The sequence below is a fragment of the Erythrolamprus reginae genome, chromosome 3 (assembly GCF_031021105.1).
Source record: "Erythrolamprus reginae isolate rEryReg1 chromosome 3, rEryReg1.hap1, whole genome shotgun sequence".
Lineage (NCBI taxonomy): Eukaryota > Metazoa > Chordata > Lepidosauria > Squamata > Dipsadidae > Erythrolamprus > Erythrolamprus reginae.
Window position 1 is genome coordinate 103,267,426 of NC_091952.1, and position 21,500 is coordinate 103,288,925.

General features: G+C 42.1%; 1 protein-coding gene across 1 annotated transcript in view; it reads left to right on the forward strand.

The window, feature by feature from the left end:
• The window catches only part of HMCN1 (hemicentin 1), a 254,348-nt gene that overhangs the window by 117,125 nt on the left and 115,723 nt on the right, over positions 1-21,500 (forward strand). The window contains exons 33-43 of the mRNA XM_070749005.1: positions 528-636; positions 2,357-2,526; positions 3,681-3,835; positions 4,735-4,858; positions 12,372-12,473; positions 13,970-14,146; positions 15,929-16,080; positions 17,240-17,363; positions 19,421-19,596; positions 20,361-20,457; positions 21,006-21,128. Coding sequence (XP_070605106.1) covers positions 528-636; positions 2,357-2,526; positions 3,681-3,835; positions 4,735-4,858; positions 12,372-12,473; positions 13,970-14,146; positions 15,929-16,080; positions 17,240-17,363; positions 19,421-19,596; positions 20,361-20,457; positions 21,006-21,128 — 1,509 coding nt within the window. The remainder of the gene's footprint in view (positions 1-527; positions 637-2,356; positions 2,527-3,680; positions 3,836-4,734; positions 4,859-12,371; positions 12,474-13,969; positions 14,147-15,928; positions 16,081-17,239; positions 17,364-19,420; positions 19,597-20,360; positions 20,458-21,005; positions 21,129-21,500) is intronic.

Below are 21,500 nucleotides of genomic sequence, written 5' to 3' on the forward strand. Positions count from 1 at the left end.
GAAGCCAAATCTCTTGCAGGGGCATGTGCGTGCCCGCAGGTCATGTGCAACTGTGCATGCATCCTTAATTTTACTACCACTCTATAGAGTAGCTTGCCCCAGCAGCAGCCCATCACTGACTGTAAACTTACAATAAAGGTAGTGTTTTTATACCATGACTGCTTTTTTCTTGCCTGGTCTACTCTACCTCGATGTGGGGAGGAAGGCAGGAGAAAATTAACATTGATGTGAGCCACACAATTCCTAGTTTTGTTCTTTCAGCATTTGGCATGTTAACAATTTCCATGCCATACTGATAAACATGCTCACAAGAAAATGCAGATAATGAGGATTGAATGTAGGTGCTCTAAGGCTGAATGCACAAACGATTTGTTCAAGGAAACAATGTAACACATCAGAAAGAGCGAGGATGATAAAAAAAGATATTTGAAGATTATTTTAAAACCTGTAAATATATTCTGAAAATATTTCTACCTAGGATTCAGGTTCCCACTCTCCTGCCTCTCCCTCCTCTCTCTTCCTCCTAGTTCCACCAAGTTTGGAAGGAGGAAATGAATCTTTAGACCACACTGTGATTCTCCACAGCCATCTAGAATTGGAATGTCCAGCAATAGGAACACCCCTGCCAACCATCACGTAAGAGTTTATAATTCTTTTTTTTTTTTAAGTTCATACAGGAAAGTGAAGTGATAAAACCACATGATATTTCATAAAATATTTTTTAAATAAAAAATTGCTACAGGAGATTTAATTGCCACATGTAGGGCTACCTTCTGATGGGTAGAACTGGGTGGCAAAATATCAGACAATCAGTCACATATTAACCAAGAAGGATACACTGTGATTATCTGTTGTTTCTCTGAAAATAATACAGATTCTGAGTGCACAATTGTCTGCAGTGGCCTGATAACTTAGTAGTCTTAGCAGTGCAGTTATACTGTATTTTGCACTGCTTTGAAAAATTGCACTGCTTTGAAAAATTGGCCAACTGAAAAAGTTATCATCTAGAAGTGCCTTTAAGCCTTCCAGTTAATCTTGAATATTCATTGTTTGGTAGTTGCTCACTTTTTGTTTCCCTTGCTGAAATTATACAGTGTTACTATAGATCAGTCATGGTGAACCTATGGCAGGGGTGCCACAGGTAGCACGTGGAGCCATATCTGCCGGCACATGAGCTGTTGCCCTAGCTCAGCTCCAGCACACATGTGCGCAATGGCCAACTGATTTTCGGCTTGCATGAAGGGTCTGGGAGAGAATTTTTTGCTTCTGAAGGGCCTCTGGGGGGATGGAGGAGGCCGTGTCTGCCCTCCGCAAGCTCCAAGGAAGCATTTGGGGCCTGGGCAGGGTGAAAAGGGGGCCTACTTGACCCACGAGAAATTGGGAAACAGGCTGTTTCTGGCCTCCAGATGGCCTCCAGGGGGGGCAGGGGATGCAATTCCCCCCCGGCATTGAATTATAGGTGTGGGTGGGCACTTGCACAGGTGTGATAGTGACTGCGGCACCCGAGGGAAAAAAGGTTCACCATTACTGATGAAAATATCTTAGATGTTATGCCTTTACTTTCTAGTGAGTTCTTTCTGTTCCTCCCTTCTCTTCTTTTACTGTCTGGAAAAGGTGAAAGAACTTATTTTTGAAAAAGTAATTACATGAGTCTCCAGGTAAAATGAATTTAATATATAACATGCAGAATGAACTGCTCCACTCACTAGCAAAGGGAGATGGAAATTAATTTCCATAGAACCCCTGGGCAGTCCAGGGGTTCACACAGCTGCCACCCCATTTCCTTCTCTACTACAAAGAAGTACTAAAGTCAAAAGATGAGCTAGTACTTTCAAATAAGATTTTATTGTAATATCTTTTACAATAAAATCTTGTAAATCTCTCGAGTCTGCGGGGAGAGGCGGCATACAAATCTAATAAATTATTATTAATTATTAAATTATTATTTGCATGATGGACACTTCCCACTATTGCTGCCAGCATGTTTCTTTCCAGGAAAAAATGGTTAAAGTAGAATTATAGTATGATGCCTTTTTAATGATAGTCCTAGGGCAGGGCTGTCAAACTCCTGGCCCAGAGGCCAGATGCATCATGCGCTGGCCATGCCCACCCCTGGTTTAGCAAAGGGGGGGGAAGTCCTAATACGGCATGTGATGCCATCATGACAACATGAGTCTGACACCCCTGCCCTCGACGATATATGGCAGCACCATAAATCAGCATCATTTACTAGATGGCAATACAATCTCTCAGTCCTGTAATCTTGACATCTGGAACTGTAAACATTCTCATTTATGCCTCACAATCTCTTCTTTATTCAAAATAAATGTTTTAAGATCTGCTTTTATCCCACCAGGTGGTTAAAAAATGGCCAACCTATTGAAGGAGGAGTTGGATATAAAGTTTTGCTCAATGGACACAGGTTTCTCATCTCTCGGGCTGAAGTATCTGATGCAGGCCATTATCAATGTGTAGCAACCAACAAGGCGGGAGAAAGCAAGAAAGAATTTGATGTGATTGTGCATGGTGTGTTATTTCTGTAGGAAAGGAAAAAGGGAGAATGTTCGCATTATAACTTCCTTTGAAATATTTTAAATATGTTGTGGTTTGCTGAGGACATAACGAAAGAATTTCATAATTTCAAATGGCTTTAGAAGCTTTGTGATATTTATGAAAAAAATAGAAGACAAGTTATTTAAATAGAGTGGTACCTCTACTTACGAACTTAATTAGTTCCGTGACCAGGTTTGTAAGAAGAAGCCATTTTCCCCATAGGAATCAATGTAAAAGCAAATAATGTGTGTAATTGGGGAAACCACAAGGAGGGTGGAGGCCCTGTTTCCTCCCAGGAGTTCCTAGGGAGGCCCCACAGAGGCTTCTCCCTGCCTTTTCTGATTACAGTTTCGGAGGCTCAGGTTTGTAAATGGAAAATGGTTCTTGAGAAGAGGCAAAAAAATCTTGAACACCCAGTTCTTATCTAGAAAAGTTTGTAACTAGAGGCGTTCTTAGGTAAAGGTACCACTGTATATGCTAATTGTTCTAGGCTACTTTAGCACACAAATATTAAACCCATTCTTGCATTGCTCTATTAATCTTTTCAAGCAAATTTTATTAGGTATTTGGATATTTTAAAAATTCAGATATCTTTCTAGCCTTTCCTTCTTGCTATTATTTCTTTCTGCCACTGCTCCACATATTTATCCAATGTTCCAGCGTTTCTTAACTGTGGCAACTTTAAGGTGCAAGTATTTCAAGTGCCCAGAATTCTCCAGCCATCAATGTTGATTGGGAAATTCTGGGATCTGAAAGTAGTTAAGGTTGAGAAACTCTGAACTATGCTCTATTGTCAAAACTGTCATTTTTGCATCAATATCATGCTGTTATGGGGCAGGGAAAGAATATGTTCTGGGACGTGACAAAGGAAAATAAATACCCAGTTGCTCTTTTTTAGTAATTACTGCATATTTAGTGAATATTTTGTCTTGGACTATTGTTTGCTAATTAGAAAAAGATTGCTTTCACTGGTTTTTGTATAGATAGCTGGATAATTCATAATAATTCATTTAGAGACGTAAAGTACATTTTATAAGCTTCCTGACTTTCAAACTTATGAACATATGAAGAAGCTTCATGGCTAGCTTCTGTGTAAAATTCTGGTTTTTGTTATTTGTTTTGCACAGTCTCTCCAACAATCAAAATGAGTGGTCCTTCTGAAAGATTTGTAGTGATACACAAACCAGTAACCCTGCAGTGTATTGTTAATGGCATACCAATCCCTTCTATCACATGGCTAAAAGATAATCAGCCTATAAATACGGCTAGAGAAAACATTGGAGTAAGTAAAAAGACTGACATTATTTCACAATGTTAAATAATATTGTAAAGTAAAATGTTTGCCAGTGTTTATCTTTTGAGCAGATATTTAATTTGACATGATCAAAACTCTTCTAAAGTAGTTTTTTCCCCTTTCTTTTTCTGAAAATATTAAAAAGGAAAATAGCCATTGTGAGAAATAAACCCCAAATCTCAGCAGGAGACCAATGAACAATTTAAAAGTGAGCACTGTTTGGAAGAAAAATATACCAAGAGTAATAATTTTTGCAAAAGGTCTTGGGAGGGGCCTTAACCCAAGACCAAGTGACATTCTAGTCTGAACACATTGTATAAATATATATGGTTTTGCTCATTTATTACAAGAATAATAGTTCATTTCTATCAGCCCTTCAGAATTCTTTGTGGCAAGGCCCCAGTTGGTTACTACATTCCCCACCTCCTGACCATCTCCTATGGGATCAGTTCTACATCTGTTTTAGTCCAGCAAGCCTTTGGTCCCACTGGATGGATGGAATGATGGAGGGATAGGTCAATTGACTGAGGGCATTCTTACAGGAAGAGAGGCCAAGGGCAAGTATTTTATGTATGCATGCTTGTGAAGGAAATGACTTCAGATTTGCAGTCAGATTAATAGACAAAGAGGGCGTACAAACTAAATCTTTCATCTTTATTTACACCCTTCTGTAATAGGGTTACACTCTTGTGTAATAGGTCATGAGATGCTGAAGAGTCAGTGCTAATGGATTGTATATCCAACAACTGCACATATAACTGCTATGAATTTCTTTATAGTTTGAAAGAAGATACCAGTGTTGTTATTGTTTTTGCTTATATTATGATAGAAATCTCATTGGTTTGTTCATCATAATAGAGAAATCTTTTTCTTTTGTTCTGGACCAGCTGGAATCTTTAGGGCGCATTTTACAGATTGCCAAGACCTTAAAAGAAGATGCTGGCAAATACACCTGTATAGCAACAAATGCAGCTGGTGAAGCCCAGCAATCCATTTATCTGCATGTATATGGTAATGACTTCTCATTGGCAGCACAGTATTGCCTGTTGATTGCTAGTTATACCCATCATGCTATCTTCCCAATTTCATGCTCAATTTTAGTATTCTATAAGTATCCAGAGCAGGTAACCTATTTGGGCATTAGATGCCATAGAATAGTCTTATCTGATGGTTGGAGTCTTCCCTCAACCAATTATTTAAAACTGTCTTGAAATGTCTCCGGAGCATTAATGTTCGAAGGGTTTTCAATGATTCAAGTCCAAGCCAATAGAATTTTGATTATTATTATTATTATTATTATTATTATTATTATTATTTATTAGATTTGTATGCCGCCCCTCATTTAAATCCTATCTTATTGCCCATAGAGTATTCAAAAACTATATAAACGTGTACTGTACCCTTTTTGTAAAACTCGATAATCAAAAAGTTAAAATCCCCGTGAAGACCAAGTCCAGGTAAGAAATATGGCTGAAGAAATCTAGCTTGAGGTTTTGATCTCAGAGCTTAGGAGACCTGATATAAGAAAGTAAAAAGTTTGTATCATGGGTATTCAGGAGCATTGCAGGGAAAGTCAGATACCAGAAACGTTGTTAAAATTCCAAGGAGAGAAAGAAACAGTGTATGAATTGTTCAAGGAGTTATGATTAAAAGTATAAGATGTAAGCAAATTGGTTAGCATATTTTCTTTGATGCTCTAGTATCACTAATATTCCAGTAGGTCAACTGTTATTGGGTAATCCACTGAATTAGAGTGTGCTAATCTTAAATATAAGATAATTTTATTTATTAAAATATACTACTCAAAAAAAATAAAGGGAACACTCAAATAACACATCCTAGGTCTGAATGAATGAAATATTCTCATTGAATACTTTGTTCTGTACAAAGTTGAATGTGCACAATAGCATGTGAAATTGATTGTCAATCAGTGTTGCTTCCTAAGTGGACAGTTTGATTTCACAGAAGTTTGATTTACTTGGAGTTATATTGTGTTGTTTAAGTGTTCCCTTTATTTTTTTGAGCAGTGTATAAATAAATTTATTTTCCTAGGTCATACATAGTCACCAATTCTACTTTTAAACATTTACCACAAAACATTTACCACAAAACTTTAGTAAGTTATGTCAGTTACTAACCAATATCTACTTTAGTTTAGACTTCAACAAATCATGTGAGGAATCTCCAGTCATGGTTCCCTCTAAGCTGAGTAGTGAGCAATCGCTCACTTAAAAATCATCATCAACTCAGAGTTTTCCAAACCTGCCCAGAAGCCCAGAAGCCGAGAGGGAAAGAGTGAGAGGGAAGGAGAGAGAGAGGAAGAGAGAGAAACAGATAGAAAAAAGAGAGGAAGGAAAAGAGAAAGAAAAAGAATGGGAGTAAGGAAGAGAGAAAGAAAATCAAAATCTAGTTTGAAACTAGCTCAACTATTTAAGTGGCATTTTGATATTGATAGAGTTGCCCTATTATGAGCTCACTGTTATAGACACACAGTACAGTATTTTATTTTGAAATTCTCTGAGGCAAAACAGGGTGGGTTTTTTGTTTGTTTGTTTGTTTGTTTGTTTGTTTATTCATTTATTTATTCATTTATTCATTTATTTATTATTTATGTGCCGCCCAGTCCCGAAGGGACTGCCGCTCAGACACTATACTTTTCCGCCCACCTCCCCAAAAAATTAGAGGGAACACTGTCTCCAGTAATTCTTAAATCCAATATATAAAGCCCAAGTTAAGTTTTTACCATCCATCAGAGTGTTCTGATTCTGAACTACAAAACCAGACAATGAGAGATGTAAGGTACCACAATTTAAAAAGATCCCAGAGAAGGAAGGAGAAATCACTGCATTATTATGGCTACTCTGTAATTAGAAAAACAGTGCTTTATCTCTAGGTCATATCTATGCTATTGCAGAAGAGACGGAGTAACGACATGGACACAAGAGCTGGATTTAAACTGGGTCATTTTTATTAACATAAATTAGCATAATTTATTCAACTAAATTAGCATAAATTAACATACCTAACTATGACCCCACAATGGACCTGCAGGGTCAAACAATTGCTTCCGGGGCGGAAAATGACGTCAGATAAACTTCCTGGGCAACTTATGGGCATAGCTCCATGCTAGTCCAGGTGAGGGACCCCTCCCTCACCTGAGACCCTGCCATGCACTTGCTAACCCCTAAAAGGGGACCTAAAGGTGCGGGATCCAAAGACAGGTTCCCCCCAACTGCTCAGGTCGCTTCCACCACAAGCTTGGAGAGAACCTGTCAATCATCCCCAAAGATGCCCAACGGAAAACACGCAGTTGCTAAACCACCACCCAGTTTTCCGCCCCTAACCTGCCATGGAGCGGGGGTCAGATCTCTATCTTGGCCCCCCGACTCCCCCCTCTAACTGCGCCTTCTCACACAGAGACCCCTGCAGGTCCTGTAAGAAAAATGGTGTTCCTCTGTTCTGACAGAGGAAGACCAGCAGCCAGGTAAAGCCACAGCTGATCTATGGTGATGAGGGGATGGGCCACTACCACCCCACCCAACTCTCCGACTACCGTACCCAGGGCCTTAATGACTCCACGTCTAACCCGGTGAAGGGCCCTAAGGAAAATGGCGTCCCACCAAGTGATCCTCGGGAGGATCCAGACCACACCACTTGCGTGGTGGGCCTCACAGTGCGAAGCCACCGCAGGTCTTCGCGAGCCTGACGGATCCAAAGTAGACCCCCAGGCCCACACAGGTCCTTGCCACCGAGGTGCAAGACCCACCACCTGGGCACAGCAAAGGGATGCCGCCCTCCCAGCACCACCTAGGTGCAGCAATGGGATGCTGCCCTCCCAGCACAATCTGGGCACAGCAATGGGATGCCACCCTCCCAGTACCATCTGGGCGCAGCGATGGGATGCCGCCCTCCCAGTACCATTTGGGCGCAGCAAGGGATGCCGCCCTCCCAGCACTATCTGGGCGCAGCAATGGGATGCCGCCCTCCCAGCACAACATCTGGGTGCAGCAATGGGAAGCCGCCCCCAACACCCACTGGGCACAGCAATGGGATGCCGCCCTCCCAGCACCAACTGGGCGCAGCAATGGGATGCTGCCCTCCCAGCACCAACTGGGCGCAGCAATGGGATGCCGCCCTTCCAGCACTATCTGGGCGCAGCAATGGGATGCCGCCCACCCAGCACCAACTGGGCGCAGCAATGGGATGCCGCCCTCCCAGCACACATCTGGGCGCAGCAATGGGATGCCGCCCCCAACACCAACTGGGCGCAGCAATGGGATGCTGCCCTCCCAGCACCATCTGGGCGCAGCAATGGGATGCCGCCCTCCCAGCCCTATCTGGGCGCAGCAATGAGATGCCGCCTTCCCAGAACCACCTGGGCGCAGCAATGGGATGCTGCCCTCCCAGCCATAGCGGCAGAAACACCTTTCCCGCCGCACACCCCTTCTCCCCCAGCCAGACGACAACGACCCATCTGCCGATGATAGTTGGGTCCCCCCCCGGGCGGTACTTGTTGCTGAGTGGCCATCCCAAAAACGCTCCATGACCCCAGAGCAACACCATCGGTCTCGTCCTGACGGGGTTGCATAGAAGAGGGCTAAAAGGTAAACCTGGCCTAACCCTCACCCCAGACCCTCAGCCGGCCGTTCCTACCCTAAAACAGGCCGCTGACTGCCAGCGGACGACTTCCCCAAATCCTCCGTATCGAGAAACCGTAATTCCGCACTAGTGGCAGCGCCAATACGGAACGAGCGTTCCATAGCCGGCGGGATCAATTCTGGCCTGTCCAAAAAACCCTGAAACTAGAACCCAGCTAGACTAAAGGGATGAAATGAAAGGCACGGAGTGACGTCAGCCTGCGATACGGCCCTGGCCTTGCTAACCCATAGGGCCCCACCAAACCTGACACAAGCCACTGCCCTAAAAGGACGGGCCTCGTACAGAGAGGCACACAGACCGTCCAAAGCCTGACTAATCAGCGACAGCTGCTGCACCGTCAGGGCATGACGAGCATCGGAGGAGACTCCTCTCCCAGCCCGCCCACATCTTCCGAATGCAGAAGTCACCAGAAAAATCAGTAAACCCCCCCGCCTTGGACCGAAAGGCGAGGGCGGCTAACCTGGACCTAATAGTCCTAACTGAAAGGCCACGCTGCCTAAGCTGGACGCAAAATATGGCCAGGTATACAACTGGGGCAGGCCAACTATAGGGGTGACCCTTATCCCGCCTGAAATCCCCAAACTCTTTACCTGCCAGCTGCTAAGCCCCCAGAGTGCCAGGCACCCCAGAGAGGGCCATAGCCCAGCAGGCCTCTACTCTCCACTGCCCAGGAGCCCACCCAGGCTCCAAGGGGGTCGGGAAAAGCCTCAGGCGATGCACGTGCCCACGGGGCCAGGGTCCAAAAAACCTGGACAACTGACCACGGGACAGGCGACAGCAATCCCGTTATCCAACCCGGGGACATGTCTAGCCAAAAACAAAACATTCAGAGACAAGGCCCTGTGCACCAAATGGTGGACAAGCCGCATGACCCTGTCGCTCTTAGAGGACAGGGCATTCACAACATGGACCACTGCCAAGTTGTCGCACCAAAAGTGCACAGTCTCATCCCTGAACTGCTCCCCCCAAGGCTCTGAGGCCACTACCAAGGGAAAGAGCTCTAAAAGGTCAAGTCCTTACCAGGGGGGAGGCCCTCCGTTCCAGAGGCCAGACAGACCAGCACCACTGGTCACCTAACACAACCCCAAAGCCACAAGTCCCCGCAGCATCCGAACACAACTGCAACTCAGCTTCCCAAAAGAAGCTCATGCCTCCAAAATGACAACCCATTAAAACGCTCTAAAAAGTCCTGCCATACGCAGAGGTCAGCCCTGACCCCGGCGCATAAGTGGGTACGATGATGGGGCGTAGCCCCTACATCGCATTATACAACCTCAGGGAAAAAACCCGTCCAGGCACCACGACCCGACAGGCAAAATTCAAAATCCCCACTAATTCCTGCAGCTGCCTAAGAGTGACCTTCCTGCAGCCCAACACAAGATCAAGCGTAGCCCGGATCTTGACTAACTTATCTAGGGGCAATCTAGAAGATTGCTCCTCTGAGTCCAATTCAATACCAAGGCAGGTAATCTTGGTGGCTGGGCCCTCGGTCTTCTCAGGGGCTAGAGGCACCCCCAACTGAGCACAAAGGGCTTTGAAGTCCTGCATCAGGGAAAAACATCGCTCTGAACGCGCAGGCCCCGCCATCAAGACCCCATCACGGTAGTGAACGACCGAACCAAGACCACTGCTCCTCCTGAGCGCCCACTCCAAGAAGGTGCTAAAGCTCCCAAAAAGAGAGCATGAGACAGAGCAACCCATAGGTAAAGCCCTGTCTACATAGAAACCACCCTCAAAGTGGAAGCCCAAGAGCTCGAAGTTGTCTGGGTGAATGGGGAGGAGCCGGAATGCAGACTTAATGTCGCATTTACCCACAAGGGCTCCGACCCCACACTTCCTAACTATGGCCGTGGCCACATCAAAGGATGCGTACCGGACTGAACAAAGTTCGTCAGGAATGAAATCATTCACTGACTCCCCTTTGGAAAAGACAAGTGGTGAATCCACCAACATTCACCACTCACCTGTTCGGGCCGCCTTCTTTATTTTACCCCTGACAATGTCTTCATGCCCCACAACCGGTCTAAGGTTGTCAAGCACGAAGACCTTCCTAACCCCCCTGTAAGGGATCCTAAAACCCCGCAGGAAACCTAGCAGAAGAGCATCCGCTCTCTCGCGAGGGTGGTAGTTTTTTAAACCAACCCTTAAGAACAACAAGATTAATTGTATTGGGGCCCAGTACGCCCAGCAGGCAGGGGCTGCTTCGCCTGACCCCCACCCTTCTTGTCCTTCCCCGTCTTAGGCCTAGGACAAACAAAAGCGGCATGGGAGCCCCAAACTGGGGACGGCCCAAACCGTAAAGGCTCCTAAACTAAACACCCCAGGCCCCGACGGGTAAGCCATCACTGGGGCCAGAGCCATAGCAGCCGAAGCTGGCAGGGTCCAACATCCCACCCTAGATACCCTGGGCCTCAACGGAGAAGCCGACGCAGGAGCCCGAGGGAGGGCAGCCGTCGCTGGTGGGGACCACACCTGATTACAGGTGCCCGCCGGAGACCCTAAACCACTGCACTCACCCCCGAAACCCGGCGGGACAAAAGCCTGCCCGGGCCAAGGAAGGAGTGCAACTGAGGTCGAATGCGTTGCGACCTCAACTGCCCCGAAAGGTGAATAAGGCACCCAGGGTATACCCAGTCCCACATGGCCTGGCAAGGCCGCCACCTGCTCGGGCTGGACAACCACTAGGATAGACCTACTTCGACCTTATTTTGGCCTTATCAACTGGCCATACCCGCACTGGGACTTGAACCTGTAACCTCTGCCTGCAAGGCAGAGAATTAACCTCCAGGCTACAGTATCCAATCCCGATTTGGGTTTTTAAAAAAAATTATTATTATTATTTTTTAAATTATTTATTTATTTATTTATTTATGTATGACTGAATTTATTTATTTAATTTTATTTCAGGTGTGTGTCTTTTTATACTTTTTGAACCAGGACCCAAAGCCAAAAAGGCCCCGGCCCCAAAAGAAAATGAAGACTGCTGCCTAGGAAGGCGGGGGGTAGTAGTAGGGCTGCTACTTATCGAAAAGGAGCCCAAACTGACCCCCGCCGCCCTCCTCGCTCCCCCAAGGGGAAAAACGATCGCTCCCCCACTGGGAGCCCTAGCCAGGTCCCTCAAGGACGCCGCGCCACGAGGCCGCCCAAAATGGCGACCGCAAGCCAAGCCAAGTCGCCAAGGAGGGAAGCGCGTGACCGATTACCCCCCCCCACACACACACACAAAGCGCCCTCCGTGACACCTAGTGATCCCCCCGACCCGAGGGGATAAGTTAATAGGGGGGGGGGGCTCACGCCGGACACCAGCTGAAGCACGGTTGCTGCCTGAGAGCTTCGTTTGGAACAGGGGCAGACCGCAGGCCTCGGATGGGTGAAGGCTTCACCAGGACAACGAGCCGCTGCCCCCCAAGCCTCCGACACGGCTTCTAAATCGACGGCCATCACCACGCGGCCGCCGTAAAAGCTCCAAGAGCAGACAGCCGAGTGTCTGCTCTCCTGACGAAGTCCGGGCGACAGGCTTAGCCCCGGGCCCGCGCGCCCTTAAATAGGGCCGGCAAGCCCCGCCCGGACACGTCAGCAGTCAGGCCACGATTGGCCTGATTCTCGGCCGAAGTCTCGCCTTGCGAGACTTCAGCCGAGATCCAAGATGGCAGCCGCCAGGAGTCCGGTGTCTCCCCGACCCTCCTGCAAACGTCGCCAGCGGGGTGAGTCCGCTGGCGCTATTCTTTGAGTCATAGTAATCATTTACTGTAGATTGTATGAATGGACATACATCTATGTTGGAAACTTGTAAACTAAATACAGAGAAACCCTGAGTACAATGCATCTAAATAAAAGAAAGGATAATTTTCTCCTCTTTTTTCAGAGCCACCTAGTCTGAAGGATGCAGGAATGGTAAGAAATGAGACTGTTATTGTGAACAACCCAATACAACTAGAATGCAGAGTGTCTGGAAATCCTTTGCCAGGTATACATATATAAACATAGCAATTTTGTCTCTTAACTTTTTGTCATCAATTTTCCACCTATTGCCTTTTCACTGAACTCTATATAGAAAGCAACTCTATATAGAAACTCTATATAGAAAGGATCTTTAAGTTTGATGCTTAACTGAACTGTTGCAAATATGCATGTTTTTCTCATTAAGTATAGGTGCTGGATTTGTTTGGAATATAGCTTGTAATAGGTTTAACAATAATTTTAAAATATATGGATGTTTATACACAAAAGACACTTTGCAAAGGAAGCTGAAGCATGTGAAAGAACATGTTAGGAGAAAGAACGATGATTAGGAGAAAAACACGGGTTTTCTGAGATATACTTTCGACTGGCATGTTGCCTTTATGCATTCATGCAGAAGCTACATTAATTAATTGCTTAAGAGTGGGACTTAGTTTAATTCCATGTCAAGGAATCTTTCAAAAATAGAATTATTACTCAGTATGTGGAGTGGTCTGAACTTTTTTTTTAACTTTATGCAATCTAATGAAAAAGTTCAGGAATGACTTGAAAGAAAGATATTGGTTGCTCAGATTGCTTTGGTGAAATCAGTAAAAAAAGAAGATTAATATCTAGTATTTCAATTTGTGAACTAAATCCATTAATATAGCAGAGAATTGTATTGTCTGTTGGATTTTATTTGTAATGACTTATCTTCATGTGCAAGTTATTTTTTAATGCTATAAAGCTCTTGTGCTCCCTTTAAATATGTCTTCAACTCAGGGGTGGGCTACTGCCTGGACGGGGGTGGTGGTGGATACAGTGGGTTAGTGAAAATGGAGCTCAACTCCAGAGCATCCAATTTGCACTGAAAGATGTAAGAAAATGCAGGGCGTCCTGCATAAGCCACGCCCACAGTGTGGTAGTAAAACTTTTGGTAGCCCTTCACTTCTTCAACTCCACCTCTTTCCTGAGAGAGAGAAGTCCATCATCCTTCATCAAAAAGAGGATTATGGAGGATAACTTTTATAGTTGGAAGACTCAGACATGATCAGCTGTGGACAAGGTCCACCCATCCTTGGAGATTGGCTCCCCCTACAGTGGAGAACTGTATTTCATCTGAAATTTAATAGTATTTTAAAGTAGCAGCTTATATGAGTTGCCCTATAAATATTACTCCACCACATCAAAGTTAAATAAGAAGGTATTGACTAAGAGAGCAAGAATATGTGGACCATGAAGAATGCTTTAATGGGCCATTTTGTGCGCAATTAGTGTCTACTCTGAAACTGTTTGCAACTTGAAAATGAAAAAGAATTCTTCTTTAATTTTCTCTTCCTCACATTTGGAGTGGAGGAAGCAAGAAATATCTTTTAATACCTCACTTTTCCTAATATTCCTCCTGCTCTAAACTATGAAGTTTCTATAAGTGGTATCAGAATAAAAGGTACTATAACTTGAATGTTTCTTTCCAATAAATTATTTTATAGCTTACTACCAAATATATCTTATTTTATTTCGCAGTTGTCACATGGTACAAAGATAACCTTCCTCTCATCAATATTGCTGGCATCACTTTCTTGAACAGAGGGCAAATTGCCCAAATAGATGCAGCCCAGATCTCTGACACTGGGATTTATAAATGTGTGGTGACGAATGCCGCAGGAGGAGCTGAATTATTCTACAATCTTCAGGTCCTTGGTAAATCCTGCTTCTTATAACAAAGTCAGTTTGGGCAGAAAAGACATATCTGCCTTTCCATGCTGATTTGAGAAAAAAAATAGTGGTTCTTTGTGGTATTTAAATATATTAACAATGGGAAGGCTTTTAATTTTGAAGTGTTTTCTTGATGGGGCTGCCATGCAATTAGATTTGGAAGACAGGTCTCTATTTCATCAAATTGCTTAAGACTGCTTAAAAAGTATTTAAGTGTTGCTATTGCAGAACTCACAAAGCTCACAATAATTTCAGAGCGAGGTTTTAAGAAAATGATGTAAAACTTAACCACAACATTTTTAGATTCCCATCATTTTTTTTAAAAAACTGGCCCTGTGACTGGATATGGCTTGTCAATTTCAGACTTTATAAAATCAAATCTTTTGTCAGGCACAAGAAGGTCTTTAAATTTATGTTCTACCTCTCAGTTTTGTGGACCAAAGATAATTCCTTTGTATACAATTGAGATAGGGGAGAATAATGTTATTTTCAACATTATTGTCAACTTGGCAAACAAACTAAAGGAGGGGAGCATGGGTATGATTGGAATGTGTGGGAAGCTGGGAAGAAGAATTGCATGGCTGGTGGATTTAACCACTGGCAGAAAGTTGCATCGGAACCAGGAATTTTTTGCGGCCTCTCTCATTAGGTTGTGGCTTTTTTTCCGTCTATTCCACACTGGATGCAGGGGATGGACTGGTTAGGGGTGCAGCACAATGTAGTCACAATTTGGTTGATTTGACTTTCCCTTTGGTCACTGGGGTTGGCAGGTTAGGGGCGGAAATGGGCAGTGGTAGCAACTGCGCATTCTCCTTTAGGGCATCTTTTGAAAGATGATGGGCTGCCTCTCTCCAGGAACTATAGGCCCACACGACCTGGGTGATTGGAGAGGGGATGCCCTTGGGACTCACCTAATCCAATTTCTGGCAGGGGATTGGACAGTGAGCTCCTCTCACATGCTTTAAGGGCATGGCTACAAACCAGGTGGAGGTGGCTACCTTCACCTTGTTCAGCAAGGAGTTATGCCCATAGTTGTCAAGGAAGGTTTACACAATATTTCCGCCCCATTAGTTTCATTGGCCTCTGCAGGTCCTTTGTTTATTAGTTAACAACAGTTAAAGTTGTGTTAATTTCAATAAAGTGACACGTGTAATCCCAGCTCTTGAATCCACGTGTCATTCCACATCTGATGCAAAAGAAAGCTACATGAACCATTGGCAACTTGAGAAGATCTCGCATCAACAAAGTCAAATGTTGAAGACTTTTGAAAAGTACAGAACGTTTTCCCAAAATAAAATGTTTGACCTGGATTAGTGGACACCAGACATTGGGTGGCTCAGCAGTAGGAAAGGGGATTTTACTATGCTGCACTTCACACCAAAACTACACAAAATCACACCAAAATCTTATAACTAGCTTTACTCCTTCTTTTTCATGGATCTGTCTGTAAAGTTTTACTCTTGGTAACAAAAATGTCCAAAAAGTTTCTTTTGCATGTCAAGGAGATGGTTGACATGCAAAACTAACATCTGTTTCTTTTTCTTACTGTCAAAACTCAATTTCTCCCATATTTATTGCTTTATGGTACAAAAATATTTATCATTGCTAGCAATATAATGTAATAGATGTAGGTAAAGATCTGAAAAAATCCAAAGATACATCTACTGTATGTTTGCAGACAATATTATTTGCAAAATTATAAATCAGAACTAGTGATCAACACATCTGCTTGAACAATATTTCTCTCTCTTTTTCCTTTTTTTCCAGTTCCGCCCTCCATTTCAGGAAATAATGAAATGACAACTGTTGTAGTTAATGATCAAGTGAGGTTGGAGTGTGAAGCTCGTGGAATTCCTGCTCCTATTCTAACCTGGTTGAAGGACGGCAGTCCTGTTTCTAGTGTTTCAAGTGGACTCCAGGTACTTTCTTAGTACAACGAAAGACATCTACTCACACTTTAGAGATAAGACTTCTTCATGGAACTTGTCTCTCTAAGTTTTGGATCATAAATTATATTAATTAATACTTCAAATTCACCTATAATGTGGGAGCAATTTTATCTGTATTAATTCATAAATAAAAATACAAAATCCAAGCCCAGAGTTATCTTGAGGTAAAATGTAAGAGCCTATACATTTTATAAATAAAGTAAAACATCCATAATTGGGTAATATTTTGATTAGGACCAATAAAGAAGTCAGCATTAGAATTATTGCTAGAATTAAAATCAGAATTCTCTGGAATTATTCATTAGGCAAGACATATTTTTTTTAAAAAAATGGAACAAAGCAGAAACAAGAAAAATGTAAGCAGTGAAAATAATGTTAGCATTTTCTTGGCTGATGCAAAATTCGATTCAATTCAATTCAATTCATTAGATTTGTATGCCGCCCCTCTCCGAAGATTCGGGGCGTCTCACAACAGTAATAAAAACAGTATAACAATGGAACAAATCTAATAATAAAATATATAAAAACCTCAACAATTAAAAACCATACAGCACATACACATCAAACATGAAATATAATAAGCCTGGGGGAGATGTCTTAGTTTTCCCATGCCTGGCGATATAGGTGGGTCTTAAGTAACTTGTGAAAGACAAGGAGGGTGGGGGCCATTCTAATCTCCGGGGGAAGTTGATTCCAGAGGGCCAGGGCCGCCACAGAGAAGGCTCTTCCCCTGGGGCCCGCCAAACGACATTGTTTGGTCGATGGGACCTTATCGGCCGCTGGGATTTGTGCGGTAGAAGGCAGTTCTGTAGGTATTCTGGTCCAATGCCATGTAGGGCTTTAAAGGTCATTACCAACACTTTGAATTGTGACCGGAAACTGATCGGCAGCCAGTGCAGGCCACGGAGTGTTGTAGAAATGTGGGCGAATCTAGGAAGCCCCATGATAGCTCTCGCAGCCGCATTCTGCACGATCTGAAGTTTTCGAACACTTTTCAAAGGTAGCCCCATGTAGGGAGCATTTCACATCAGGAAAATTGTATTGTGAGAATAATGAAAATTAACACTCTAATGCTGTCTGATTCAACCTATTGCCATTTTTAAAAAAACTAATCCCACTCTCTTTTTAGATTCGTTCTGGAGGTCGCATCTTGGCACTGACAAGTGCTCAAATTAGTGATACTGGAAGGTACACATGTGTTGCTGTAAATGCAGCAGGAGAAAAACAAAGGGATATTGATCTTAGAGTTTATGGTAAGAATATAAGTAAATTTATACCAAGAACTGCAGAAGGATTCTTAAGGGGCACCTTGAGGGATTACTTCCCCAACAAGCTGTCTTGGAATTTTATAGAATGATTGTCCTGATGTATCTTGATGGCCCCTGGTGGTGATGCTTGCGTAGATTTCTAAAATGACCCATGGCATTTTTATTGTACTATAGATTACAGATTGATATTCGCATTTACTTTCAACCTGGAAGTGATCTCATACATTTATTTTAATAGAATGGACTTCATAGGTTTCAGAGAAACCTAGCATGTCTATGAAACATGGTTTCATAGGATTCTAACATGCCCTGTCATGGGAAATCATATTCAAATGAAAACTATGTTTCTTTAGAAAACTATGTTTCTAAGTAGGTAATGATTTAGATGGTAATCATTTTCTTGAATTATGGAACATTTGTACTTAAATACTAAGAACAACAATCTTTAGATATTTGCTTAAAATCATGAGGTTTCCCATATTGTCTTGAGACATTTTAGCAGAACTGTTCTTCAGAGCTGCTTTTATAGTACATTCCCGATTTCTTAAAAAAACCCAATAACTATGAAACTACAACTACAATGCATGAAAAATACCATCACAAACAATGGTATAGCCAAATTAATAGAGAATTCTTATTGGCTTCAGTAGTCTGTTAATGCATACTTGGTTGTAAAAATAGTGGTATGCAAAGCACTTGAAATTTGAAACTTTCTGTTTTGAATTTGAGACAGTGTTCCAACTTTACAAGTGTTACAAATGCTACTCCAACTATTCTGGAACTGTTCCAAATTCCAAACAACCAGGGACATTTTGAGTTTGGAATATTTCCAAAATGATTGGAACAATACTAAAATCCTTTCAGTAAGTTTAGAACAAGCCATTGCATCTTAAAACAATACATAAGTGTTCAGAATGGGGCTCAAAACTCCAAATGTTTTGCATTTGAAATATTTTGCACTCGGTATAACTGTAAGCACATTCTAAGTTCTCTAAAATGCCCCGTTCATAACTCTAAACTAATTTTTAAAAGGGGAATTTAGGACTGATATTATCAGGTTACAGCACAACTGAAAAGCCCAACAATCCTAAGTATTTTAAAAAGTCTAACTAAAGAAGAAGAATGGTAACTGGCCTTTGAAAACGCCATTAAGATTAAATTAATGTATTAAGAAATATATGATGAAGAATTTAGTACAAATGGAAATTTAGAATTTAATACAAATGGAAATTGATATGGGATTGATATGAATTGGTATGAATGACTATTATGTATGCTGTTGAATTGTCCTTAGTTTTAATTAGGATTTTAAGATATTAGTTCCTTTTCTTGACTTCTTTTTATTGTTGCTGTTATTGTAATTTTATACTGTTGTAGGCCACCCTGAGTCCTTCGGGATTGGGCAGCATAGAAGTCAAATTAATTTAATTAAATTAAAACAAACAAACAAGCAAGCTTCTGAATGTGTTGAATTTATGCTATTTCACAAATATTTTTAGGGAAAACTCATATTGGTTTGCTGAATTATGCTCCTCTTTACAAATGAAATCTCTTTCTGTTGGGGATGTGATTCTACAACTGGCGGTAGATAAGAAGAGAATTCTTTATTCTTTATTGGCCAAGTGTCATTGGACACACAAGGGATTTGTCTTACCATGGATGGAAAACATGAAGCAGATCATTTAGTTCTTCTACATTTACTCTGGAGCACAGGTGTCTAACTCATGACATCACATTGCCATGACATGAGGTGACACAATATGTTTCCCATTTGCAGAGCTGGGGTGGCATGGCCTGGGTGTGACTCATCGGGCCCGTAGGCCACCAGTTTGACAACCCTGCTCTGGAGCATTTCCTGTATAGTTTGGGTAGTTTCACATACTGTCCTAACAGTGCTGCCAATATTTCTGAGAAAAGTTAACTGATGTAAATTAATACATTCAATGCTGACATCAGACAGTGGCTGCTTCACAGAAATTGGGTGGCTTCATTCGCCTTAGTGAAAAGAGATAATACTAATTACTAAAGTGATTTTTATTCAGTTCCACCTAATATCATGGGAGAAGAACAGAATGTCTCTGTGGCCATGGGAGAACATTTGGAACTCCACTGCCAAAGTGACGCTATCCCTCCGCCCACACTTCAGTGGCTGAAGGATGGTCAGCCCCTGCAGAAGAAACTGGGACTCACTATTACTGAAAGTGGAAGTGTACTGAAGGTAAATATTAGAATGACTCAGATGTTTTCCATGAATCTCACTTATGTTAAGGGCTCTTGACATTAATAGTTTAAATACTATCCCTTTGCATTTCTGAATGGCATTGAAACAACTTTTTTCTTCTGCTGGAGGAAGGAAAAGCTGTGCTGCTTTTAATGTGTTCTCCTAAACATTGAGTTACTTATCAAAAAGCATATCCAGCATTGTTGAATAAGTTCTGCTTGAACATTGTGGGATAGTTAGGGCTTATATTGTGGGCAATCAGCATTAAAAAGAATTGTGGCATGGATCTTGCAGGAAGTAAATTTGGATGATGGACAAATATGACCAGGAACAAAATCTGTCTAGTGTTGGTTTTTCCCCAAGGATGGGATGTGTGTGCAGAAATATTAAGGTGAAAGATAGTTTTGTACTTGATTTTCTAAAAGATATAATAGGGCTGTTGTAATTGTACAAGCTTTAATTGCTGCGCTTTTGTAGGAGGGCTGCAACTGGGAATACAGTTTTGGCCCAAGTGAATAGAAATTTAATGGTCCAGAATATGCAATACCCTAAAATGTTCCCATCCTTGAACTAAACATTCATTATTAAAGAAAATATCTTAGAGTCTGTAAAGTAGAAAAATAATACTTGAAACAAATCTTTCTCACACTGAGAATGACTTCCTTTACAGAAATAAAAAAAATGTATCGGGTGGATAAGTAATAATGCACAGTGATGTAGGGTATTGTGAAAAATAAGTTTGTCGATTTGTTTCTTGGTAGATTGAACATGCACAGGTGCAGGACACTGGACGCTATACTTGTGAAGCAACAAACATTGCTGGGAAAATGGGGAAAAACTACAATGTCAATGTATGGGGTAAGAACAAGATTATAGCATCAACATGAAGAGTAATCCTAGAAATGTATGTCACTATTGATTTGCCTGTGAAAACCATATGGGAGTGACTGTTAAGAAATACATTCTTTGTTTGGCCCTGGAATCAGAAGCAGTGTTGGACAGGTTTTGATATCTAAATTTAAGAAAGCTGTCTACTTGATTTAATATCAGTTTGTCTCTCAGAGTACCTAGAATTCCAAAAGCTGGAAATATTCAGCAACCATGAAGGCTTTATTATTTTCGAAATTCTAGTGAGTTTACTAATTCAAAGGGGGAAATCTTTGGGATCTCTTTGGTATTTAAAACTCCTAATTTGTAGGCTGTCAAAATATTTTAAATAAACTAAGAAATGCATTTGCATTTGTCGTTTAACCTATGAGAATATTAATGCGTGAGACCAATATTTGGATTGAGAATTTTTCTGACATTTACTTCTTTCTCTGCTGATCTTAATTCCTTTAATTTCTTTATAAGTTGTATTAACCTATAAGAGGTGATTATTTGTTTCTGATATTTGCCTTCTCTAGTGCCATCAAGTATTTACAGCTCAGACACAGTGACTCAGCTGACTGTGATTGAAGGAAATCTCATCAGCATGATGTGCGAATCCAGTGGAATTCCACCACCCATTCTTGCATGGAGGAAGAATGGTAAGCAGTTGTACTTTGTGAAGATAAATCACAAACCCTATTAGTCATTTTCATTTTGTTGAGCTCAGCTTATCCCAGTGGGTTACAGAACAGAATCTACTAGAACAGAATTCTGCTAGATCTCTAAAAATCAACACCCCTACATAAAATCTTAACAGAAACACATGACAGCCCAAAACAAGTTGAAGATTTGTAGGTAAGAAAGGAGATCAACTATTATCTTAATTTTTACCTTAAGGAAACCTCTGGATGTCTTATGAGGGAGCCAGGACAAGATGAAGAGACACTACTGTGGGAATAATTGCTTGCCAAAATACCACCTATCTCTATTTATAGAAGGGGGAGTTAATTTATTTAATTCATTCTGTATTC